This window comes from Urocitellus parryii, chromosome 1, assembly GCF_045843805.1.
Source record: "Urocitellus parryii isolate mUroPar1 chromosome 1, mUroPar1.hap1, whole genome shotgun sequence".
Lineage (NCBI taxonomy): Eukaryota > Metazoa > Chordata > Mammalia > Rodentia > Sciuridae > Urocitellus > Urocitellus parryii.
The window spans coordinates 54,342,209-54,356,826 of NC_135531.1; the positions used below are offsets into that span (position 1 = coordinate 54,342,209).

At 38.6% G+C, this 14,618-nt stretch overlaps 1 protein-coding gene across 4 annotated transcripts in view; it reads left to right on the forward strand.

The window, feature by feature from the left end:
* Positions 1-13,843, forward strand: part of Pik3r1 (phosphoinositide-3-kinase regulatory subunit 1) — an 84,706-nt gene extending 70,863 nt beyond the window's left edge. For 3 of the 4 annotated variants that reach the window (XM_026390880.2, XM_026390881.2, XM_026390882.2), the window contains 9 exons: positions 3,925-4,027; positions 5,268-5,366; positions 5,468-5,648; positions 5,904-6,029; positions 6,833-6,975; positions 7,209-7,385; positions 7,484-7,552; positions 8,211-8,381; positions 9,690-13,843. In XM_026390880.2, the coding sequence (XP_026246665.2) occupies positions 3,925-4,027; positions 5,268-5,366; positions 5,468-5,648; positions 5,904-6,029; positions 6,833-6,975; positions 7,209-7,385; positions 7,484-7,552; positions 8,211-8,381; positions 9,690-9,879 (1,259 nt within the window). In that variant the 3' untranslated portion in view covers positions 9,880-13,843. Of the gene's footprint in view, positions 1-2,368; positions 2,475-3,924; positions 4,028-5,267; positions 5,367-5,467; positions 5,649-5,903; positions 6,030-6,832; positions 6,976-7,208; positions 7,386-7,483; positions 7,553-8,210; positions 8,382-9,689 lie in introns of those variants that run through there. The other variant, XM_077800352.1, reaches the window with a different exon arrangement.
* The last annotated feature ends 775 nt before the right edge of the window (positions 13,844-14,618 follow it).

The window sequence follows — 14,618 nt, forward strand, 5'->3', positions numbered from 1 at the left end:
TAGCGCGATCCAGTTGGCTTCTCAATGGGGAGCGGGCGGTGAGCGGGCTGCGGGGAAGAGCTGCTGGGGCTGGACTCGCTGGGCCCAGCGGGCGGGCGGGCGGGGCGCGGGGCGGAGGGACAGGCGCAGCGCAGCGCAGCCCAGCCGGCCGGCGGTGTGAACAGAGGGTCCGCTGCGCCCCCACCTCTGCGCGCACTCGCAGCGCCAGGCTCGAGCACTGCCCGCCTGGAGCAGGAGGGGGGAGACACCCGGGTTTGGCCCACTGGGTGGAAGAACAGCTTTTTGGATTTTTTTTTCATTGTCGGATACAGACATTTCAAAGGGTAACCATTGAAATGCATAACCTGCAAAGTAAGTTGCCTTTCATTTGTGCACTTCTCTGCACTGTGGCTTTGTATCTGCGAATGGTTCCTCTCTGTAATTTGTCTCAGGGTGGGTGTGCGTGCTTGGAGTGTGCGTGTTCATGCAAAGCGCTGCCTGAGGAAGGCAGATGGAAGATTAGGAGAGACGCTGCCTACTGTCCTGCAGGGGGACAGTTGGGGGGAAAGATGGGGTTTAGGTTGGAAGTTAGGAACGAGGTAATTACAAGGTGATCAGCTGGAAGTTGTTGGCAGTCCAGGGTGTACATAGACCACGGAAAAATCACCTGTCTCCCTTCCCTGCTGCTGGGTTTCATTTGCTATCTGGGATCTAGTGACCCAAAAGGCTTGCACCAAGTGCTTCCAAATTCATGGGGGTGGCCCTCTGGGCTGACTTACATGGTCACAGTGCTCAGAGGACTTCTCTCCTTACTTTTGAGGGAGGGTCAACATTTTATTAAACTATAATTTATTTTCCCCTGAATCCTACCCAAGGACAAATCCTACCACAACCATTTTTTATCTTTTTGGCCATTTTTACTTGAATTGGAGTTTATCTAAATGCTTAGGCAAATAGTGAAGTGCTGAGTGGGAAAAAGTAGAAGGGAATAGGTTGAGCCTGCCTTCTCCAATAGGGGAATACCAAGTAGGGGACCCAAGTGAACAGTGCCTTGGTTTGCTTTTTAATATGTTTTATAATTCCAAATTTGATAGAAAGTCTAAACCTAAATTTTAAGGGCTTCTGTGTTCTTTAAATTGTCACAGAAATATATGTCATACATATGTACATAGATCACAAAGCCCTGCTATAGTTTTTTTAAATGAGCCACATTTACATTGTAAGAAGGTTTCCCTCACACAGACATATATTGTGAATGTCAAAAGTGATTGGGTCACAGTGGGAATGTCCATTAGACTCCAGTAAGGGTGACAGACTTATATGCAGAATGGTTTTTTAAGAACCAAAATTATTAGATTTGTAGGAAAATTGATTTCTTTAAATACTGCTAAGGAGGAATATTTGAGTGAGGCATTTGATCTAGAAGGGGGAAAAAAAGATTACATCACCCTCCCCTTCAAGCAGCTTGTACTGAAGATGGATTCATCAGTGGAATACTTTGGAAAGATCACTGTTCTTCAACTCTGCAGTCTGACACATGGCTTCTTTTTGAAAGAAGCATTTTTTTTCCCAGTTATGTTAGATAGTTACATTAAAATTATCATTAATAAGGAATATTGATAATTATGTTTATTATTTCTGCAAACAGTAGGCATCTTCATTTCTACAGTAAAATTCGGAATTTTCATTGTTCTATGAAGTCTTGTTTTTAAGTTTGGCATGTTTGATACAGGAAAAAATTCTGTCTGTGCATTTTCTTTTAATTGCCCTTTCTAACATGGTAGAATGATGAGTGTTTAAGTTCTAAGCTTTCAGTGAATTTTGGAGGACTCAAATTAAAAAGCTAGTCTCAATCCTTTCTGCTTTTAATATATATGGTTGGTTTTTAAGGACTGTAAAGTATAGCTTAAAGATAACCTTTTGATGCCTTTGTAAGATTTTTACACGAAGGAATGGCCAGGCTATCTATAAACACAGATGCACTAGGGGGAAAAAAGCTACGAGCTGCAGTGTATCAGCTGTTGTCAACCTGCCAACAGCGGAGCGTACCATGCTGCAAGGAGTAATAAAAAAAGGAATTAGAAAACTCACTGCTAGAGGAGAACAGTCAAATTAAACACCTTTGGAAAGGCTGAGCATATGTACATGGCAGTTCTGTTCCGTGTGGGTCCTTGGTGAGGCTGGGACTGTGTGAAGGCTGGCATAGAGGAGAACTGATGAAGCAGGAGTGGTCTGGTGACATTTTTCTGACTTGATTGGCTGGGATGTGTGATGTAATAGGTTACAGTGCAGCCCCTTATAGGTTTTAAAATGAATTCCAAGACACCATTACAAAGAAAGCCGGACTCTTTTCTTATAACTGAGCTCAGCCAAGGAAACTCTCGCACAAATGTACAACACTGTTTGGAATATGGAAGACCTGGATTTAGAATATGCCAAGACAGATATAAACTGTGGCACAGACTTGATGTTTTATATAGAAATGGATCCACCAGGTAATACTGCAGGATTAATGGAGCAAGTCAGTTAAATTTGTGGCTTTTTAATTTTTTGGAAGCTGCCATAACAGATCCTCTGTAGATTGCTGTTTTTATTTATTTGTTCCATTGATAAAAATTAGTTTGATTATAATTTAAAAATTAAACAGATTGTTTGACTGCCTGGGGAAGGAAGCAGCTCAAGCTGTGTGGGGTAAATGCTGATTCTTACTTGAATGGATCTGAATTAGATTCCACTTTTTTACTGGTGTCTTTTGTTAATTGTGATCCTTTGCTAGTTGGAGTATATTGTTCCTTTAATTAAAAGGATGCATCCTTTGTGTTGCTTTTCTCTGTTGACAGTGGATGAGAACAGTGTGGTACTTTGCAGTGATAACACTTGGTACTTTAGAAAGCACGTAAAATGTGGCAGTGATTACAACTTAGTTCTCAATGAAACTGTTGAGAAACTATTTTAAGTCAGATATAGAGATGGCTTATTCTCTTTCTTATTAAGATACTATATGATAAAAAGGTGGCTTTTCATTATTTAGTCCCGGTCTTTGTAAAATGTTCTTGATAAACATCTGAAATAATTTTTATATAAATTAAAATAATAACAGTGCTTAAAACTTATGCCTTTAAACTTAGCTACAAATCCTAGATTTATTTCCTAAATTGTTTTCTTTTAATGTTAGTGCCCCCCAATTAAGAAACACTGCAGCCTTTTTTTGTCACCAATTCATATATGAATACTGATTTGACATTGAAGAAAGGGGATAGGATTTTTAACCAGACCTGGCACATACAGCACAATTTATCCAGCAGAATATTAACGTGAATACTAAGGAGATTTAGGTCACAGATGAGTTTCTTAAAGTGGCTTTTGGCAGAACAGTGCCTGAAATACTAAGATTAGAGAAAACCAATTCCTCCTCTTAAAAAAGCTCATCTATAGCAGTATGTTTTATTAGTGCAATAGCATTTGTGGAAGGCAGAGACCAAATTTGTCTTTTATAATTAAGTAAGAAGAAAATTAAAGCCAAGTCATGTTACTCCTGCTGCTCATGTTCATAGTTTCTTACTTTAGATGGATTTGACCAGACATAGAACTTTAATATAGCTAAAAATCTAGAAGTATAGAAAATTTCATGACTCTGGGTCTACTCTGAAATTTATTTACATGGCCAGCCCAATTTATTTGTTCATCTCTAGATTCTCTGTGCCTGTCAGTCTCCCTCTTCTCCTTTTCAGTTTCGTTTCCTTTTGAGCCACACTCTAAGATTTTTCTTTTTAACTGTCTTTCATCGTGTATGGAATTGTGAATTACTGGGTGTCTATTTCCAATTTCTTTTTTTCTTTGTTGTAATGGAAATGTTTATCTGAAGAAAAAAAAAATAGGTCTAAGTTTAAATGTTCAGTTGGAGTTGGAATTGCAAACAACTTTTCCTTTCTCTTTCACTTGCAGCACTGCCTCCTAAACCGCCCAAACCCACCACTGCAGCCAACAACAGTATGAACAACAATATTTCCTTACAGGATGCTGAATGGTACTGGGGAGAGATCTCGAGGTAAGACCCAGAACTCTTCATTTTCAGTCGATACAGAGTTTTAGATGAAGAGAAGGAAAAGCACCAGCTTGCTAAGTTCCATTTTTAGGATATCCTCCAACATAAGCATGAAGTATAGTTGGTTCTTTTCCAAAGACGACCAAAAAAGTCCCTGGGCGCTAGAGCACTGTGGGAGCTCAGTGCCCCAGGAAGTTAATAACCGGGAAGTTTTATTATTGACAGAGATGTCAGGGAAGCACCAAGGTGACATGGCACTGCCTTAAGGCAAAATGTAGAGGCATTCTCTGTTGAGCAGAACTGTGATTATTAATATTATTGTCTTAAACACAGTAACATAAAATGTCTTTTTTTTTTTTCCCCCAGTTAGCTTTTTTTGGAGAGTAGAGAGTGGTAGGAGGAAAGCCTTTTAGGAATAATTTCTGTGCTGGTTTGTCAGGGACATTGATTGAAAAAATAAGTAGAATCTTTGTAGTATAGATATACCAATATGAAAGTGAATACTTTTTTTTTTTTTTTTTTTTGGTAGTACTGGACTGGGCATCGAACCCAGGGCCTTGCAAATGCTAGACAAATGCTTTACCACTGAGTTGCACCCCCTAGCCCTCATGTACCTATTTTTAATGACATTGGAATTAATATGTCCTTATAAACAAATATGGAATTAGTAAACTCTAAAAACATAACATCTAAATATAAATCTATAAGGGGTTAGAATATGGAAATTGTCTGTACTTGATGCCCAGTTTTGCTGTGAACCTAAACCTGCTCTAAAAAACAGTCTATTGGGGCTGAGTGAACACTTGCCTAGCATGCACAAGGCCCTTGATTTAATGCCCAGTGCCACCCAGCAAAAAAAGTTCTATTAAGAAAGAATGTAGCGGGTAGGGTTGTGGCTCAGTGGTAGAGCACTTGCCTAGCATGTGTGAGGCACTGGGTTAGATTCTCAGCACCATGTATCAATGAGTAAAATAAAGCTCCATTCACAACTTTAAAAAAAAAAAATTTATATATATATATAAAAGAGAATGTAGGGTTTGGGGTTGTAGCTCTGAAGCTCAGTGGTAGAGCACTTGCCTAGTAGGTGTGAGGCATTGGGTTCAATTCTCAGCACGGCCTATAAATAAATTAAATAAAGATCAAAAAAAAAAAAACAACTAAAAAAGTGTTAAAAAGAAAGAATGTAAACCTATGATTACTGAATTCAAAAGGTAAGCATTGTCTTGTGTTCTGTTCATTCCAGGGAAGAAGTTAATGAAAAACTTCGAGATACAGCAGATGGAACCTTTTTGGTACGAGATGCCTCTACTAAAATGCATGGCGATTATACTCTTACACTAAGGTGAGTCTCAGAATGCAGCTGCAGTTGGGGTGTTTGTAACATAAAATCATATTTCTTTATTAAGAAATTTTAATACTGTTATTTTTCTTTTGTATTTACAGGAAAGGAGGAAATAACAAATTAATCAAAATATTTCACCGAGACGGAAAATATGGCTTCTCTGACCCATTAACCTTCAATTCTGTGGTTGAACTAATAAACCACTACCGGAATGAATCTCTAGCTCAGTACAATCCAAAACTGGATGTGAAATTACTTTATCCAGTATCCAAATACCAACAGGTAATCAAAACTGAATTCCTCATATTATCATAATGTGGAGACAAGATACTTTCAAATCTATAGAAAATTTTAAAGCACATAAATTACATGGAATCATGTTTGAAAAACTTTACACATGCCACAAAATTGCTAAATCAAATAGCAAGATTAACAAAATTGGCAACATGGAAAAAAAAATCTTTAAACAGTAGTAATTTGATTAAATACCTTACCAACTAAATTTATTTTTTTTCCTCTAACCCCCCATCCTTTTAGGATCAAGTTGTCAAAGAAGATAATATTGAAGCTGTGGGGAAAAAATTACATGAATATAACACTCAATTTCAAGAAAAAAGTCGGGAATATGATAGATTATATGAAGAATATACCCGTACTTCCCAGGTGAGTTTTTGTGAAATCTGGACAGCTTCAAAAAAAAAATAAATAAGAAGAAAGGCTGTGATTGGGGGATGAAGTGGGAGGGAGGTCATTTATTTGTGAGTCATTGTTGATTATTCCAGCATAGGACTTTTAACCCTATTGAATGAAACCTATAGTTATCAGAATGATAAATTAAGATCACATGATAACTGAAGGGGTTACTGTGAGATTTAAATTGATTTAATGTGAAAGTTTCACATTCATGTGCCCTGTTGCAAAAAGAAATGGGGTACATTTGCCCGCAGTGTTTTTCTAGAGATCAGAGCCTCTATAGGCCCTGAAGCATCTAGGAGAGAAGGCATCCTGTATATTATAACAGAAATGGCTTAAAAAGATGGAAGCTATAATCATTTTCCATAGATTGAGGAAAATTCTTCAAAGGAAATGTGTGTCTCTGAAATTCTATCAGTGGTTTTTTTGTTTTTGTTTTTTTTTAATTCACATCCCAACCTGCTAACATAGTACCATTATTTATATAACATTTACATTATATATATGTAGTGTAGAGATGATTTAGCTTTCATAGGAGGAGATATATACAGGTTCTTTTTGAGTACTGTTTTTTATATAAGGGATATAAGGGACATGAGCATCCACTGACCTTGGTATCTCAGAGAGGTCCTGGAACCAACCTCCATGATACCCCAGGACAACTGTTCTTCCAAGCTAGATGATGATATAGGTAAAAAAATGCTGATACTATCTTGCAATAAGAGGTTGTTCTATGAAATATGTGACAGTGTCTGTTTAAATTTTTGTTTCAGGAAATCCAAATGAAAAGAACAGCTATTGAAGCATTTAATGAAACTATAAAAATATTTGAAGAACAGTGCCAAACCCAGGAACGGTACAGCAAAGAATATATAGAAAAGTTTAAACGTGAAGGCAATGAAAAAGAAATACAGAGGTGGGTGAACTGTGACTTTTTTTTTCCTCCTCTCTCTAGAAATAACCAAAATCTTTTAAGACTGCTTAAACTGATGGTCTCAATTTCTGTGCTTTGGATAATTTAAAATGATAGGAAGACATTCTTTATCAGAGGAAAACTTCCAGGAAACAATAGTGAAACTTTTCATAAATTTGGGAGAACTTACCTGATGTACCCAAGTAAATACAGATAACATTTCTCTTATCTTATAGGATTATGCATAATTATGATAAGCTAAAGTCTCGAATCAGTGAAATTATTGACAGTAGAAGAAGGTTGGAGGAAGACTTGAAGAAGCAGGCAGCTGAGTATCGTGAGATTGACAAACGTATGAACAGCATTAAGCCAGACCTCATTCAACTGAGAAAGACCAGGGACCAGTACTTGATGTAAGTATTTGAAACAAAACCCTGGTAGGGGATGATTGGCGATTGCTAAGGTTAAGGACGAATTATTAATGCATTTTCTTTTCAAAACTGTTTTCCAGGTGGCTGACTCAAAAAGGTGTCCGGCAAAAGAAGCTAAATGAGTGGCTAGGCAATGAAAATACTGAAGAGTAAGTAGCTAGTTACTAAGATGAGAGCAAAAGTTTGTCCTCATTTTAGAAGACTCATGACATATTTTGTTTTCATAACAAGTGAGGAGTTAGTTACTGAGTTTGGAACATCTCATAGGAGAAAATTATAAACTCTGTGTCATTATCTGGAATTTTAAAAAGAGGAAAGTTTAGCTAAGGAGGACTTGGATTTATTTTTACTCATAGTTGTGTAAAATGACCCTGTGTCCATAATGATGTCCCTGAACATCTGAAAAATCCCAAAATATTTTTGGAAGCTTCAATAAAAAAAAAAAAAATTATGTTTAGTATATTTTGAAGGTTAAGTGTATGTTTGGTTTGAATTATTTGAAAACTGGCAGTCCTCCTATTTAATTAATTTCCCAATCTAAACTGGATAAACAGGATAATTTAATAGTTTTCCCTCTGCCTCGGTACCTCCGTGTGGTTGCTGACTTGGAGACAGAGATAGTATTTATTGCTAACTCTGTCCTGTGGAGTGGCATTGAAGGCTAAACATTAATAAGAAAACTCAGGTCAGAGAAGCAGGGTTGATCTAGCTACCTGATGGTTGTTCTGACTTTGTTGGAGTCGGACAGAACAAGTGCTGGGGGTTCCTGCACTTTTTATTCAGAAACCTTCTCTCTTGTCTATGTAGCCAATATTCTCTGGTGGAAGACGATGAGGATTTACCCCACCATGATGAGAAGACATGGAATGTTGGAAGCAGCAACCGAAACAAAGCTGAAAACCTATTGCGAGGGAAGCGAGATGGCACTTTTCTCGTCCGGGAGAGCAGTAAGCAAGGCTGCTACGCCTGCTCCGTAGTGTATGTATCTCTGGCAAACTAGTTTTTATGTTTCATTTATTCATTAAGGGTAAGGATTTGAAAAAGTTCTAGCTTTGAATCTTATAGTATAGTAATGCAGAAGAGGAAATAAAATAGACACTTCTAGTTAGACTTGGATATTATGTCTATTAAGTTCTCATAGCAGGTTTGGTGATACATGCCGGTAATCCCAGCAACTCAGGAGGCTAAGGCAGGAGGATTACAAGTTTGAGGCCAGCTTTAGCAAATTAGTGAGATCCTGTCTCAAACCAGTTTTTAAAAGGGACTGGGGATGTAGCTCAGTGGTAAAGCACACCTGGGTTCAATCCCTAGTACCCACCCCCACCAAGAAAAAAGATCTACCAAAGAAACCTGCCCTTTATTTAGAAGATTGGAGTTTGGTTTCCAATTTGGCAACAAATGAATCATGAGACGTCTTTAAGTCCTTTCTCATCTTTAAAATGGAAGTAGCAATGCCTGCCCCATGGTTTTTTTGTTTGTTTGTTTTTGCCTCTGAAGGCTAATACAGGTAGAATCTGAGGTCATTCACATAAGAACACCTCCTATAGATAAAATATCTACATGTCAGAGCCACAAGAGGAAAGACCCCTTCCCTGTCTGGCTTTGAGACCTAGTTCTGTCACATGGCCTGTTTTTCTTTTGTTTTTCCCCACTTACTTCTTACTATTGTGTAGAGTCCTTTGAAGAGTGAGTTTGGGTCACTGGCATCACCATTTGCATCACCATGTCAGAGACATAAACGTCCTCTAATAGGGAAGAGTTGTAAATACCTTGTCCTCCAAGCTGACCTCCATTTACTGCAGAACTACTCTTCCTCTCAGGAATGACACAGAACTTTGAGTAGGAGAACAGGAGAACTCAGAGTAGATGCAGAGGTGGAAAGTTGTGTAGACCCTTGAGGAGGGCTGAAAGAAGGAATCCTGTTATCAGTTGTGACTGGAGGGAGAGAGTGCTGCTGTCACTGGGCTGCACTCACTGTCACAATGGTTGGGAACGGCTCTTCTCTTCGCTGCTGGACATTCTGTCAAGCACCTCGCATGCACTACCTCCGCCTGTTACATTCCTGTTACTCTTGTCCTCCTGTTAAACCATTTTAAAGATGAAGCTGGCCCCAGAGCTTGGCCCTACTCAAGACCCTCAGCCAGTAAATAAGTGACAGCACCCTAGACTGTTTCACCTTCCCATGTAATGTGCTCTTTCACCATGATAACCTTATTAAAGATGCCCTGTAGAGCTGTGAATTGTCCTGGGTGTACTCAAAAGGCAGTTGTTTTGTCTCCTCTCCAGGGTGGACGGTGAAGTCAAGCATTGTGTCATCAACAAAACAGCGACTGGCTACGGCTTTGCGGAGCCTTATAACCTGTACAGCTCCCTGAAAGAACTGGTGCTACATTACCAACACACCTCCCTCGTGCAGCACAACGACTCCCTCAACGTCACACTAGCATACCCGGTATATGCACAGCAGAGGCGATGAAGCGCTACCCCTCTGATCCTGTTCCTGACGTTCAGCCACCCTGAGGCCTCTGGAAAGCAAAGGGCTCCTCTCCAGCCTGACCTGTGAATTGAGCTGCAGAAAGGAAGTTGTCAGTCTTCAGATGGGACTAGAGCTTTCTTGGACAAAAAAGAAGTAGGGGAACACTCGCAGCCTAGAGCTGCAGGATGATCAGATCTTTCTAACCCAGACTGCTTATTCTTATCTTTTTTTTTTTTTTTTTTGGTTTAATTTAAAGCCACAAACACAACACAAAGAGAAAAAGAAATGCAAAAATCTCTGCGTGCAGGGACAAAGAGGCCTTTAACCATGGTGCTTGTTAATGCTTTCTGAAGCTTTACCAGCTATAAGTTGGGACTTTGGAGACCAGAAGGTAAATAGGGCTGAGGAGCCCACACCCGAGAATGCTGGGTCCAGCCTGGTTTAGCCTGGGTGTCGCTGTGCACGGTGGGCCCAGACGCATCGCACTGTGGATTATTTCATTTCTTAACAACCGAACGATATGTAGCAGAAAGGCACTTTGCTCACGAGGGGCACCTTGGGAGAACATCGGTTCATGTATGTTCAAGGGGAAATCTGTTGTAGCAAAGTGCCGTAAAATGTTTTGTTTAAACTTGTCAAGATAAAAACAACCTACCAACAGAAAAATGGAGCGTGGAAAACAGGAGTTAAAATGACATTAAGTATATAAAATATGTACATAATATTGGATGACTAACTATCAAATAGATGGATTTGTATCAAAACCAAATAGCTTCTTTTTTGTTTTGCTGAAGGCTAAATGCACAGCGCTATGCAATTCTTAATTTTCATTAAGTTGTTATCAGTTTAAAAATATACCTTCAGAATAAGCTTTCCCCTTCCCAGTTTTTGTTGCTTGAAAATATTGTTGTCTGATTTTTGTTAATATTCCTTTTGTTATTCTTATCCTTTTTTTAAAAGAAGAAATGTACAGAATGCCAGTTTTAAAATAATGGCTTCAGAATTAAAACTATGAAATAATTTTACAGTTTTTCTTGTACAGAGTACTTGGCTGTTAGCCCAAGGTTAAAAAGTTCGTAACTTTTTTTTTTTTTTTTTGGACTAAATGTTTTGTTGGGCAGTGCCTGATAAGCTTCAAAGCTGCTTTATTCAATAAAAAAGAAAAGAAAAAGATGTATGAATATGACAAAGTATCGCTGAGTCCAACAATGTTGTTTTAAGATTTAAAATACGGTACCTGGCAATGTTTGTTTTATAATGAATTGTGAACTTCTTGAATCTGGGGGTTGGGGGGAGGAATAGCCAGGGGCTGTAACAGGCAGGGTGGTGGGAGGGGTGGTATGCACTTTCTCACAATTCAGACAAGTGGCGAATAACTGCAAAGTGAAGTTGCTTCTGCTTCAGTCTTTTCCCACTTTGACTTGCTAGTTGTTCTCAATTAATGATAATTACACACCTACTATAACTCTAACCCGGCGCAGCTGGTCAGGTATTTCAGTTCTGATGAAGAAAGTGCTGAGAGTTCATTTCGCGTTTCCTGGAACAATGCTCCCCACCCTCCTTGGTTTAGCACACTGGTTTCAAGGTATAATCTGTGCATTTAGAAAATGTATTTTTTTCCTCTCTTTTTAACATTAGTTGTGATAACCAACAAATGTTCATTTTAGAAAAAGCATGACCTGAGAAAATCATTTCAATTGGATACTTGTTATTTTCCTAGCTTCCTATTCAATTTAGAACATAAAGCAAGTAGACACAGGCATCTGGTTGCTGCTCTGGGCTGTGTGGAGTTCCTTCAAGCTCATTCAAGTCGTGGTGGTCATTGCAGGAATCCAGATGACAGTCCTTGTCATTCATCCCAATAATCATGTGTTGTACTTGAGGGTGGGGAAAGGAAAAATTTTGTGATGACATCTTTCCAATTTAGGGTGAGGTTGAGAGTCTCCCTCCTTGATTTACATATGCAAAAGCTGTTACTGTTCAGCAGGAATTGTACCCATGGCGGAAGGAGCGAAGGCTGATGATGATCATGGTCACTACCCTGTTGGATTAAAATGGAATCTTACAGTTTCAGTTTCCCTTTCTCAATATTAGATTCACCCACAACTTTATTTCTCTCTTCATAAAATACTAAGATGAGGGTGTTTTGTTTTAATGTTCCTTTAAAAAAAACCGTTTGGAAGAATCAGTCTAGCACCTGAGTTAATCTCTGTAGAATGTATTATTTTTCTTCTTTTTATGAAGCTACTCATTACCTGAGAGCAAAAGTCTTATCTTCGGTCAGACTGCCGCCCTCAGACTTGACTCTTCTGATCTGACCATCTCCCTCTCATTGCCAGACAATTTATGATTCCCTGGTTTTAGTCCGTCTTTGCTTTAAAACTTCCAGTGGTGATATCCTGCCACATCACGAAGAAGTTTGTTAGTTACAAGTATTTGATAAACTAGACTTGTGGGGTTTTGGTGTTTTTTTGTTTTTTGGTAGCACATCATGTATGCTATTAAATACAAATAACTTTCATTTAATTACTAAAATACATCTGAGGTCGGATGTTTCATTAAAAGCTAGTTTTTTTGCTTCAACATTCTGCAAAACAACATGCTATTTAGACAGTTGCCTCATTTTTGTGTCTCACAAGCAGAAGTGCAATAGATTTTTCTTTGAACAGAAGACAGGATTCGGTGTTCTGTGTGGCAGCGAGTTACATCAGACCTATTCCGTCAAATGCCTTTTGACCTAAGGTAGCATGCACACCAAATTTGTCCTTGCGGATGTTTGACCATCAGTGCTCTGTGGGTTCAGTCATCTCCTAACGTTTTCTGGCTCATGAGTATGAAGGGAGACAGCAGAGCCACTCCTGCTATGTGATTTTTATCCATGCATTCATTTTTTCCCACCCAATGTAGCATCCTAAAGTCAAAGCCAGAAACTAGGCTGCAGAGAGCTGTGAAAAGGCTATAGAAGTGGGAGCAGTGGGACCTCATACTCCATACAAGAGTGATCATAACCATGTGAAAAGGCAAAAGGCATGTGTTGGCAACATTTGACAATGTCACGGCCCTGGGTATATGTATATATGTATATGTGCATGGACTGTTTCCAGTACACCTTTCAGCCAAGACAGATCCACAGTCATTGAGTTCAAGTACATAAACAAGCAGATGTCTAGTGCAGTTCTTGTATATGTGTATGGGTTGTTTTTTCCTTTGAGGTTGCTTTGTTTTGTCTTATAAAAGGTGAAAATTGTTGGCAAGTGAAGTGAGAAGTTCATAATTCTTTGGCTCTTTTGTTTTTAGAAGTTACTCTTTTTAGGGAGCAGGTCTAGATGACTTATCTTGGAAATCCTTATTTTCAGTGTGTCAAGTCAAAGTGTGTTTATGTGAGCTGTCACTGTGGGGAACGAATTACTTTGTCATATAGCTGGTTATGAACTAGTAATGTGTTTGGGAAGTCCTACTGATGTTCCTTATTGGGGAAAAAAGTTCTGCCGGTTTTAACAACTGCTTTTGCTATGCATGGTATCCAAGTCAGTTGGAAGGCAGACTCTGCTATCTGTTTGAATTTAGGGTCATTTAAGGAAGGGGCAGTTTAAAGCACAATGCCTCACATGGGACAAAGTTCCAAAATGCCAAATTATCATTTTTTAAAAATCTAATTATATAACATATTAGTATGATGAGTGGGGAGGGAATGGAATTGGATTAATTGGAAAGACTATCCAACTTAACATTAAACTTGTCACCATGAGATAGCATTAGCTGCCCAGGATGCTGCTATTTAAAAGAGGAAAAAAAAAAAAAAAGCAAAACAAAAAAATTCTCATTTATATGTGTGTATTTTTTAAAGCTACAATCTGTTCAATGTTTTTACAAATCTGTTTATATGACATTGTTAAAATAAAGTTGGTCTTTTGACGAGAGGGAGGATGTCATGGTCAGTTGTAATTTTGCCTTTACAAGGCACCTAGGGTGGGTGGGTGGGGGGAGTGTGCCTCCTTGACATTTTGTTCAAGTTATAGATTCAGTGGAGCTGTGTCTTGTTTTAAGTTGCTTTGATGCATTGTATTAGGTCTTCAACAGAATAAAGGTTGTTTTGAAACTTAAGTTTGGGTTTGAAATTTCAGTTGTCACCTAAGAAATATCCCCAAACAGCTCACTCTCTTCTCAATTTATAAATGTTTTAGTTTTCATTGATTTCTACCTACCCCTTTTATTTCATCATCACATTATCTCATTTTTATAAAGTGAAGAAACTGAACAGCCACATGAATGTTCTCAATGTTTTTTCCATGATTTCACTTTTTTTTTTTTTTTTAACCAGGGATTGAACCCAGGGGCACTTTACCACTGAGGCATATCCCCAGCCTTTTTTATACTTTATTTAGAGACAGAGTCTGCTGAATTGCTTAGGGCTTAGCTAAGTTGCTGAGGCTAGCTTTGAACTCATGATCCTCCTGAGCCGCTGAGGTTACAGGGGTTACTGCACCTGGCAATTTCACTATATTCCTAATGAGGAAAAGAAATGCTTGTATTTGTCATTTCAAGGTAGGTTCTTGCTACCAAAAAAAAAACAAGAATGCTCTATTCCTGTACCCTTCCCCTCCACCATTCATCCCCAAACCTTGACAATAATCTTCTAGTAACTAGATGTTGATGATCTCTGGTTTTGTCTCTTGTATAGTTTGCATATTTTGAACACAGTGCAAGGATAGTACACGGTGGTGTGACAATAGTATAAA